The sequence below is a fragment of the Eimeria acervulina genome, genomic scaffold (genome assembly GCF_000499425.1).
Source record: "Eimeria acervulina Houghton genomic scaffold, Eah_scaff424, whole genome shotgun sequence".
Taxonomy (NCBI): domain Eukaryota; phylum Apicomplexa; class Conoidasida; order Eucoccidiorida; family Eimeriidae; genus Eimeria; species Eimeria acervulina.
Window position 1 is genome coordinate 1 of NW_013549816.1, and position 11,392 is coordinate 11,392.

General features: G+C 42.8%; 2 protein-coding genes across 2 annotated transcripts; one reads left to right on the forward strand and one right to left on the reverse strand.

The window, feature by feature from the left end:
- Positions 1-254: 254 nt before the first annotated feature.
- On the reverse strand, positions 255-3,313 carry EAH_00037920 (nuclear NF-kB activating protein, putative; the record flags this gene model as incomplete). Its single annotated transcript, XM_013395497.1, has 7 exons — positions 255-450; positions 772-836; positions 1,031-1,115; positions 1,334-1,427; positions 1,668-1,898; positions 2,506-2,595; positions 2,887-3,313. The coding sequence occupies 7 exons, from the start codon at positions 3,311-3,313 to the stop codon at positions 255-257; spliced, it is 1,188 nt and encodes a 395-aa protein (XP_013250951.1).
- A 3,859-nt stretch (positions 3,314-7,172) lies between these two features.
- Positions 7,173-11,024, forward strand: EAH_00037930 (tryptophanyl-tRNA synthetase, putative; the record flags this gene model as incomplete). The annotated part of the gene is made up of 9 exons (XM_013395498.1): positions 7,173-7,421; positions 7,635-7,903; positions 8,063-8,106; positions 8,336-8,538; positions 8,713-8,876; positions 9,218-9,470; positions 9,852-10,011; positions 10,540-10,757; positions 11,016-11,024. The coding sequence occupies 9 exons, from the start codon at positions 7,173-7,175 to the stop codon at positions 11,022-11,024; spliced, it is 1,569 nt and encodes a 522-aa protein (XP_013250952.1).
- Positions 11,025-11,392: the final 368 nt, after the last annotated feature.

An 11,392-nucleotide genomic window follows, 5' to 3' on the forward strand; every position in this document is an offset into this window, starting at 1 on the left:
CAACTATGTATAGACATAAATATATACAAATAGAAATATATATATATATATATATATATATATACATATATATATATATATATATACAAATTTATATGTACTTGTATAGTTTAGCGTTTATATACAAGTATAGCCATATAAACATATATATATATATATATATAAATGCATATACATATATATATATATATGTACATATTTACATCTATCTATATAAATATATAAATATATATATATATATATAGAAAAGAGTATTATTTATTACTTTCCTCGACTTCATCAGCGAAGAGAGCTTCATTTTGTTTTTTAAGCATTTCTTTTAGATCGTAGAGCAGCTGCGTTTCTCTCGCAGCTCTTTCTTCATAATTTAACATCGCTAAAGCTCTTTGTTCTTCTGCGCTGTACACTTGGTTTTCTTTCCGAATACGAATAGCATTCATTCGCCGGTGTCTGTGCATACACCCCAAATATAGAATATATTCTACATAATTTTATTTTATATTATTAAATATTTTATGTTTAAAATAAATTAAACAAATACATTTTTATTATCAACCATCTATCGTTAACATCAAACCGTAACACACAAAAAGACTAAACCCTAAACCCTAAACCCTAAACACTAGGTCGGATATGAAGGCATGCTGCAGTGCAAGGGATCAGGGGTTAAAGGAAGGTTATATTTATTTATATTTACTTGTGTTTAAATGCAATCAACGCTGATAAATAAGGGTTTAGGGTTTAGGGTTTAGGGTTTAGGGTTTTGTTTACCTCGAGCCGCTCATGACGTATCCCAAACTCTCAAAATTCGAAATCTCTTCAGCCGTCAGACCGACCTAAAAACGCAAACCCTAAACCCTAAACCCTAAACCCTAAACCCTAAACCCTAAACAGCAAACCCTAAAAAGGAAAGCACTTTTTGAAAACCCCAGGGGTTTGTGACCCTAAATTCCTTCAGGGCAGACCCAAACCCTAAACCCTAAACCCTAAACCCTAAACCCTAAACCCTAAACCCTAAACCCTCAATTACCTCTCCTCTTCTGGGGATACGTTTACCCTCTTGCACGAACTGCGCAATGGCTTCACCTTCTCCCGGTCGCAGCGCAAAACCGTAGCTGCACATACACCCCACACCCTAAACCCTAAACCCTAAACCCTAAACCCTAAACCCTAGTTCTGCCTAGGTGTCCAGAACCTCTGGCCGTCTCTGCAGGTTTTAATGGATTTAGGGTTTGACGACATAAATTAATTAGGGCCTAGAAAAGGGGGACCACCAGTAGGGTTTAGGGTTTATGCTCTTTTAGGGTTTAGGGTTTAGGGTTTAGGGTTTTACTCCATGTTCTTCTGAGCAAGTTTGTTCGTGACTTCCATCGGGCGAGGCCCCGCCATATCATCTTCTGAAGAACTTCCTTCTTCTTCTTCAGCCTCTGTACATACACTCCAAACCCTAAACCCTAAACCCTAAACCCTAAACCCTAAACCCTAAATCTTGAACATTTGGGGTTTGGCTTGAAAACCTATTTCTCGTCACACAGAAATATACTCAACATTGTACAGACGCTGCTGCAGCACCATCAACTGCTGCTATTGCTGCTGCTGCTGCTGCTAAAATACTGCTACTGCTGCTGCTGCTGCTATTACTGCTACTGCTGCTGCTGTCTACGTACTGTGTTGCATCTCAGCTGCTGCTGCTTCTAAGACAGCAACATTAGGCCGAGTTGCTGCTCTGGATGCAGGTGCTGCTGCGTCTGCTGCTGCTGCTCCCGTTGCTGCAGCAGGGGAAGTTGCTGCAGCAGCAGCAGCAGCAGCACGTTGAGGTGCAGCGGGCTCCTCCTCGTCCTCGCTGCTGCTGCTGTCGCTGCTGCTGCTGCTGCTGGCCTTCTTCCTCTTTTTCTTGCCTGAAGAAAAGCTCCGCACTCCACTATGAAACCCTAAATCCTAAACCCTAAACCCTAAACCCTAATCCGTAAACCCTAAACCCTAGCTGACTCACCCTTAGATTTTTTGTGTTTTTTGTGTTTTTTATGTTTTTTCTTCTTTTTCTTTCTGTCTGAATCAGAGGAGGAAGACCGTTTTCTTTTCTTTTTGTCTTGCTGCTGCTGCGGGCTGGTGCTGCTTGCTGCACCTGTAGCAGCAGCAAGCAGGGCTTCTCCCTGCCGCGCATGCAGACGTCCTTGCTGCTGCAGCTGCGCAGCAACAGCAGCAGCAGTGCTGCAGTTTGTCTCCTCAAACAGACGCTTGATCTCCACCATATCTTTGTAATACCCCACACCTGCAGCAGCAGCAGCAAATGCAGCAGCAACAGTAACAGCAGCAGCAACAGCAACACCACAGCAGCAGCAAAAACAGCACCAGGACCAGCAGCAGCATAAGCAGCAGCAGCAACAGCAGCAGCATAAGCAGCAGCAGCAAAAACAGCACCAGCACCAGCAGCAGCATAAGCAGCAGCAGCAACAGCAGCAGCAGCAACAGCAGCAGCATAAGCAGCAGCAGCAGCAAGCTAACCATTGTCTCCTTTTTTGAATACGAAGCCCAGCTTCTCCCCGCGGAACTGCTTCGACGCTACGAAGTCTGTCCCTAAAGCACTCGCCAACTCTGCAGCAGCAGCAGCAGCAGCAGCAGAATAAGCAGCAGCAAATGCAGCAGCAGCAGCAGCAAATGCAGCAGCAAGTGCAGAGGCATATGTAGCTGCAGAAGCAAGAAGGATTCGTGCAGCAGTAAAGCGACGCAGCAGCAGCAGAAAGTGCAGCATCACAAGCAGCAACAACTCGAGACAGCGAATAGCAGCAACAGCAGCAACAGCAGCAGCAGCAACAGCAACAGCAGCAACAGCAACAGCAGCAACAGCAGCAACAGCAGCAGCAACAGCAGGTGCATGTGTCTAACTGGCGTATTCTTGCTGCTGCATTTGCTGCCCTTGCTGCAGTTTTTTGTTTAGTTTTCTTTGAAGTCTTTCTTCTGTCTCCTTTCTTCTTTGTTCTGTCTCTTTATAATTCCTTTCAATTTCTGTCTCTAACAAACTACCAGCCATCCCTGGGGCTCTCAGACGCAGCGCTCCCTCCTCTAGCTGCTGCTGCTGCTGCTGCTGCTGCTGCTGCTGCTGTTTTGATGCTCCTGGAGAGTCGTCCTCGCTGTCGCTGTCGCTGCTGCTGCTGCTGCTGCTGCTGTCGCTGCTGCTGCTGCGTTTTTTAGATTTTTTCTTCTTGCCTCCTGCAGCAGCAGCAGCAGCAGTCTCTGCTGCTGCTGCTCCTCTTTCAGCTCTTTGTATTTTTTCTCTCCACTTTGTTTGTCTTGCGATTTCTTCTTCAGTCATCTGCGCTTGTCTAACTTTGTCTCTCTCGGAAGCAGCAGCAGCAGCAGCAGCAGCAGCAGCAGCACCTCCTGCTGCTGCAGCTGCGTTGTTGCCTCCTGCTGCTGCATTGTGTGCATCCGCTGGTACTGCCGCCGCAGCAGCAGCAGCAGCCGCTGCAGCAGCAGCAGCAGGAGCAGCAGCAGGAGCAGCAGCAGCAGAAGCAGCAGCAGCAGCAGCAGATACCTTCCAACGTGTAGGGCTAAGATCTCTCTCATGCCTCCAAATAGAAGAAGCATCAAATTGAAGTTTGTCTCTTGTCTCCTGTCTCTTCTGCTGCCAGCTTAAAAAGTCTATCCACTCTTCTTTTAAAGTGTTTAGGCCGAAAGGTAGACGATTTATATATCTTCTCTGTAATATAGACATCTCAGATGAAGCAGAAGAAGAAGAAGATGAAGAAGAAGATGATGATGATGAAGAAGAAGAAGATGATGATGATGATGATGATGATGAAGAAGAAAGCGCAACTGAAGAAGAAATATATACACATCACCATTCAAACAAACCCTTGTTAAAACAAAAGAAAATATTTAAATTAAAAATAAAAACACTAAAATATAATACAATACAAAAGAATCAAAGAAAGAAAAAAAATAAAGAAGGAAATGAAAAGGATAAAAGAAAAAGAAAAGAAAAAGAAAAGAAAAAAAAATAATAAAAAGAAAAAGAAAATAAAAAGAAATAAAAAGAAAAAGAAAAGAAAAGAAACAGAAAAAGAAAAGAAAAAGAAATAATAAAAAGAAAAGAAAAAGAAATAAGAAAAAGAAAACAGAATAAAAGAATAAAGAGATGAAGAGAATAAAAAAGTAATAAAAATAAAAAAATAATAAAAATAATAAAAATAAGAGAAGAGAAAGGAACAAAAAAAAAGCAAAGAAGAATATAAAGAAAAAAGAAAGAGAGGAGACAACAAATAAATAATAAATAAATAAAATTAAACTATATTAAATTAAATTAAATTAAAACAAATAAACAAATAAAAAACAGAGACGAACAAATACAGCAAAACCAACCCTAAACCCTCTAAATATGAACACCTAAACCCTAAACCCTAAACCCTTGACCCTAAACCCTAAACCCTAAACACTTCAGATAATAAACCCCAAAAGTTATAAACCCTTTTAATATACAAACGCCTAAACCCTAAACCACCGCTCATCTCTCTCTCTCTCTCTCTCTCTCTCTCTCTGTCTTCTTCGCTGTCTCCTTTCTTTCTTTCTTTCTTTGTCTATTTCTGTCTCTCTGTCTCTCTCTATCTCTTTTTCTGTCTCTCTCTGTCTCTCTATCTCTCTCTCTGTTTCTCTCTGTCCCTCTCTATCTCTCCCTCTCAGTCTCTCTCTGTCTCTCTCTCTATCTCTCTGTCTCTCTCTGTTTAATTTTTAATATTTTAAATTGCGTTGCATGCATTTGTTTGTGTTTCTTACAGTTGTTTTTGCTGTCTCCTTCTCTGTCTCCTCGCCCCCAGCCTCTGTTGTTTAGAGATATGTCTCTTCTCTCTACTCTGTCTCTAAACCTCGTTTCTCTGTCTCCTTCTCTGTCTCTGTCTCCTCTATATGCATCTCTGTCTCCTCTATATACTTCTCTGTCTCCTTCTCTGTCTCTGTCTCTGTCTCTGTCTCTGTCTCCTTCATACATGTCTCTGTCTCCTCTATATAAATATCTGTCTCTGCCTCTGTCTCTGTCTCCTTCATACATGTCTCTGTCCCTGTCTCTGTCTCTGTCTCTGTCTCTGTCTCCTTCATGCATGTCTCTGTCTCCTCTATATCTGTCTCTGTCTACTTCATATATATCTCTGCTTCTATATCTGTCTCTGTCTCTGCTGTCTCCTTCTGCTGCATTTCTTCTTGTTGTTTGAAGGTAGCGGTGCTTGTCTGGAGCTTCTCTTGCTGCTGCTGCTGCTGCTGCTGCAGTTTCTGCTGCAGCAGATACCGCAGTAGCAGCAGCAACTGCAGCATGAGCAGCAAAGAGGTGCGCAGCAAATTGAGCTGCTTGCTGCTGCTGCTGCTCCTGCTGCTGCTGCAGAGCCCTTTGTCTTGCTTCTCTGGCTCGCTGTTCTTCCTGCTGCTGCTGCTGCTGCTGCTGCAGCTCTTGCTGCAGCTTCTGCTGCTGCTCCTCTCTCGTTCGCTGCAGCACTTCTCTAACCCTTGCTAAGGCCCCTTGCATTTCCGGCTGTCTCTTCTTTGCTGCTGCTGCAGCAGCAGCAGCAGCATCAGCTTCTTCATCGCTGTTGTCTCTCTCTCTGCTGTCTCTGTCTCCATCTCTCTCTCTATCTCTGTCTCTGTCTCTTCTTCTCTCTCCTTCTCTGTCTCTGTCTCTGTCTCTGTCTCTGTCTCTGCTTCTGTCTCTTTCTTTATCTTTGTCTCTGTCTCTGTCTCTGTCTCTTCTGTCTCCGTTTAAACGATTATCTTCATCTCTGTCTCTGTCTCTGTCTCTTCTTCTGTCTCTTTCTTTATCTCTGTCTCTGTCTCTTCTCTCTCTATCTCTGCCTCTGTCTCTTTCTTTATCGTTGTCTCTGTCTCTATCTCTGTCTCCTTCTCTGTCTCTGTCTCCTTCTCTGTCTCTGTCTTTATCTTTATCTTTATCTTTATCTTTATCTTTATATTTATATTTATCTCTATCTCTGTCTCTGTCTCTGTCTCTGTCTCTTCTTTTGTTGCCTCCTTCGTCCCTCTCAAGGGACATCTCCATTTCTTCGCGCTCCATTTGCTGCTGCTGCTGCTGCTGTTGCTGTTGCTGCTGCTGGTGCAGCTGTTGCTGATGCTGCTGGTGCAGCTGTTGCTGATGCTGCTGCTGCAGCCGTTGCTGCTGCTGCTGCAGCTCTTGCTGCCGCTGCTGCTGCTGCAGCTGTTGCTGCTGCTGCTGCTGTGGTGCCAAGCTGAAAGGGCTGATGACTCCACTCAATTTATTGCTGCTGCCGGTTTTGTTATTGTTGTTGTTGCTGCTGCTGTTGCTGCTGCTGCTGTTGCTGCTGCTGTTGCTGCTGCTGTTGCTGCTGCAGCAAAGCCAGGAAATCCCTCTGTTTAACTAAGCAGCAACACGCGGCAGAGCAGCTGCAGCAGCTGCTGCTGCTGCTGATGTTGTTGCTGCTGCTGCTGCTACTGCTGCAGTCGCTGCTGCTGCAACAAAGGCGGCAGGAAGACAATAAAAAATAATTATAAGAAAAGCAAGAGACAAAAAACGAAATAAAATAACAGCAGCAGCAAAAGAAGGATTTGCTGCTGCAGCAGCCAGCCCCTGTAAGAACGCATGCAAACAGCAGCAACAGCAGCAGCAGCAACAGCAGCAGCCGCTGCTGCTGCTGCTTGAGTTGTTAATGTGTCTTCGTTTTAAATATCGTTTAAATTATTTGTCTTGCTCTCACCTCTCCTGTGTTTACATTCTTCTGCTTCTTCTGTTTTGCTGCTGCTGCAGCCGTTGCTGCTGCTGCTATTGCTGCTGCTGCTGCTGCTGCTACTGCAGGGTCTTGGGGCTGCATGCCCCCCTAGTGAAATTGTTTCGCGATTCTCTCTGGAGAAGCTCTGCTGCAGCAGCAGCAGCAGCAACAGCAGCAACAGCAACAGCAGCAGCAGCAGGAAGAATTGCTGCAAGACAAACCCTCAGTACCCCCTTGGGGTGTATAGGCAGATATTTCGTCTGCTGCGATTTGTTTCTTCCGTTCTTCCAAACCCTAAACCCTAAACCCCAAACCCTAAACCCTAAACCCTTGCTTCCTCTCCTCCCTTACCAGTCTGCAATCTGCTGCCTTAGCAGCAGCAACCGTAGCAGCAGCAGCAGCAGCAATAGCAGCAGGCGGAGTCTTTCTCAGGTTTTTGCTGCAGCAACGATGAGTACCCCCGGCAGCAGCAGCAACAGCAGCAGCAGCAGCTGCTCCAGCCTTGGGGGCAGCAACGGCAGCAGCAACAGCAGCAACAGCAACAGCAGCAGCAGCAGCGACTCTGCTGCTGCTGTTACTATAAACCCTCAACTTAAACGAACAGCAGCACATGATGCTGCTCTATTAATTGTTAAGGGCGCTGCATGCGTTGTCTTCAAAATACCTGTAGCCAGAACAACCCGCAGAATCAAATTCTCCGTAAACCCTAAACCCTAAACCCCAAACCCTAAACCCTAAACCCTAAACCCTGGAGGGATTACAGCGGATATGGGGTCTGCAGTTTGTTCGACGTTTAGATAATACATTTTGAGTAGAAACTGCAAAGAGAGGGTTTAGGGTTTAGGGTTTTAGGGCCTAGGGCTTAGGGTTTAGGGTTTAGGGTTTAGGGTTTAGGGTTTGTGTATGTTGCAGAAAGGGTACAGCTGCACGGTAACACTGGGTCCGATCCCTGGTCTTTCAGAAGCAGCAGCAGCAGCAGCAGCAGCGGGAGGAGGGCCTCAGGCGCAGCAGCAGCAGCAGCAGCAGCTTCAGGAGCAGCAGCAGCTGCTGCAGCAATTAGCGAATGCAGCAATAGAAGAAGACAAACAAATATTAGCGTTTGAAGTATCTCGAAAGACAGCAGACAAACGTTATGAAGAATCTTATCTTGATGAATTCGGCATACCTGCAGATCTGCAAACGTAAACCCTAAACCCTAAACCCTAAACCCTAAACCATTGCGGGGCACGGGCGATACTTTCAGCGAGAATGCTGCAATTATTCAGCATGCACGTAGTGGACTAGGGTTTAAGGTTTAGGGTTTAGGGTTTAGGGTTTAGGGTTTGAGGGTTTTGCTGCAGAGTTCGCATTTGCGCCATTCGAGACTGCGCAGTCAATGCAAACGGTGAGGGTTTAGGGTTTAGGGTTTAGGGTTTAGGGTTTGTTTGTTCTTTACACTTACCCGCTCCTCCTGCGTACGGGCTTGGTGCTTGTTGCCTAGGGTTTAGGCTTTAGGGTTTAGGGTTTGTATTGAAGGATATCCGATCCTTGGGTGTAAGGGTGTTTACGAGGGTTTAGGGTTTAGGGTTTAGGGTTTAGGGTTTAGGGTTTAGGGTTTAGGGTTTGTGTCTCAGCGTATCCTATTCTTTCTCGTACGGGTTTATTTGAAAAGATAGAGATAGGCCCCTTGAAGAGCAATGCAGCAAAGGAGACAGTAGATATTTGTTTTACTTTTACTGTCTCTTCTTCTCTTGAAAATATATCCCTAAACAATACAGAGTACTTAGCTAAGCTGCTTCCGCATGCATCAGAAGATGAGCTCCCGACCCTCGCCGAGGTACAAACCCTAAACCCTAAACCCTAAACCCTAAACCCTAAACCCTAGTGTAGAGAAGAAGTCTGTGTGTTATTGCGTTGTGTGGGTTGTCTGAATTTGTTGCTCCTGCTTTTTTTAGGGTTTAGGGTTTAGGGTTTAGGGTTTAGGGTTTAGGGTTTTGGGGTGTATGCGCAGCTGCTACCGCCTTCGGGTGTAGAGACAGCCCGAGAGGAGACAGCAGAAGAAGGAGACAGCACTTTAGTTACGCCTTGGCAGGTGAAAGCAGAAGGAGGCGTCGACTACAATAAACTGCTTAAAAAATTCGGCTGCTCTCCGATCACCCCTGCACTCCTCAAACGGTAGGGTTTAGGGTTTAGGGTTTAGGGTTTAGGGCTTAGAGCTTAGAGTTTAGGGCTTACGGTTTAGGTTTTAGGGTTTAGGGTTTAGAGGGTACAGTTTACGGTTTCAGGGAGCAAGCTTTAGGTTGCGCTTAGGGTTTAGGGTTTAGGGTTTTAGTGCTTATGATTCGTCATTTAGGGTTTAGGGTTTAGGGTTTAGGGCTTCAGGTTGTAGGAATTCGAATTAACAGCAGAGTTGATTGTTTAGGGTCTACGATTTGTTTGAGGTTTATGCCCTACGGTCTATACCCTACGTTTAAGGGTTTAGGGTTTAGGGTTTAGGGTTTAGGGTTTGTGTGCAGGATAGAAGATGCAACGGGCCGTCCTGTACACCACATGTTATCGAGGGGTTTATTTTTCTCGCATAGGGATTTAGATGTGCTGCTGACGCATTATGAAAAACACAAAGCAGCAGCAGCAGCAGCAGCAGCAGGAACAGCAGCAGCAGCAGCAGCAGCAGCACCTCCTTTCTACTTGTATACAGGCAGGGGGCCTTCAAGCGAAGCACTTCATATCGGTCACCTCGTTCCTTTCCTCTTTGCAAAATATCTCCAGGTCCTAAACCCTAAACCCTAAACCCTAAACCCTAAACCCTTTGGGGTTAGGGGGTTTAGTTGGCGTTGTGTTGTTTTAGGGTTTAGACAGCAGCAAAAAAGAAAGGGTTTCCTTGCAATGTTACATATACAATATATATAATATATTATATATATATATATCATATATATATAATATATATATACATGTATGCATGCATATGTAGATATATACATATATATATGCATATATATATTTATTTATTTATTTGTTATTTATTTAAGGTTTAAAATTTTATTAATTAATTATGAATGAGGAGTGGATGTTAATAGACGATGACCAGCTGATAAATGAAGAAGTAAATATATTTGTTTATTATTTATTTGATTATGTTTGCTGCAGGAGGCCTTTGATGTTTTATTAGTTATTCAGTTAACTGAAGATGAAAAGTATTTATTTAAAGACGAGTTGGGTCTGCAACAAACAAAGAGATTAGCCTTTGAAAATGCTAAAGATATTATTGCTTGTGGCTTTGATTTAGATAAAACCTTCATCTTCTGCAGTCCGTATACACCCTAAACCCTAAACCCTAAACCCTAATTCGTGTTGCGGCTTTGATTTAGATAAAACCTTCATCTTCTGCAGTCCGTATAAACCCTAAACCCTAAACCCTAAACCCTAATTCGTGTTGTGGTTTTGATTTAGATAAAACATTCATCTTCTGCAGTCCGTATAAACCCTAAACCCTAAACCCTAAACCCTAATTCGTGTTGTGGTTTTGATTAAGATAAAACATTCATCTTCTGCAGTCCGTACAAGCCCTAAACCCCAAACGTAGGAGTCTCATTAGGGTTTAGGGTTCCTATTAGGGTTTAGGGCTCCTATTACGGTTTAGGGTTTCTATTAGGGTTTAGAGTATAGGGTTTAAGGTTTAAGGGTTTAAGTGTTTAGGGTTTAAGGTTTTATGAAAGGTTTATTAAGTGTTTAGGGTTTAAGGGTTTATGAAGGGTTTATTAAGTGTTTAGGGTTTAGGGTTTGTTTAGTGTATTATAAGGGTTTAGGGTTTAGGGTTTGTTATATTGTTGTTTAGACACGGATTATATATCTTCTTTATACCCGACAATGCTGAAGATTCAAAAGAAAGTTAATTTAAATCAAATTCGAGCAATCTTTGGCTTTGAAGGCAGCGACAATATAGGGAAGGTTGCGTTCCCTGCAACTCAAGCAGCCCCATCATTTGCATGCGCTTTCTCTTCTATCTTTGGAGACTCTCCAGCAACAAACAACATCAAATGCCTTATCCCGCAGGTATTCAAAGGGTTTAAGAAGGGTTATTAGGGTTTGTTAGGGTTTATTAGGGTTTGTGAAAGTTTCAAAGGGCTTGTGAGGGGTTTATTAGGGTTTATTAGGGTTTGTGAGGGTTTATTAGGGTTTATGAGGGTTTATAAGGATTTATAAGGGTTTATGAGGATTTAGAAGGGTTTGCGAGGGTTTATGAGGGTTTATGAGGGTTTATGAGGGTTTATGAGGGTTTAGGGTTTGTGGGTGTTGATTAGGGTTTATTAGGCTTTATGATATTTTAAGGTTTGTTAAAGGGTTTGTAATTATAGAAGTAAATATGTGTATATAAATAAATAATTTAAAACAATAAATAGATAAATAAATATATTTATCTATGCTTATACATGTATGTATAAGAATAAATAAATATATTAATATAAACAAATAAACAAGTGTATATCGATGTATTCATATATCCTAATGTATATTATATACAAAATATATATTATATATATATATGCAAATATAAATATATATTTATATATATAATTGTATATATATATATATATTTATATATATAATTATATGTATATTTATTAATTTGCTCTGATATATTTTTATGAGTAGGCGATAGACCAAGACCCGTACTTTCGCATGACGCG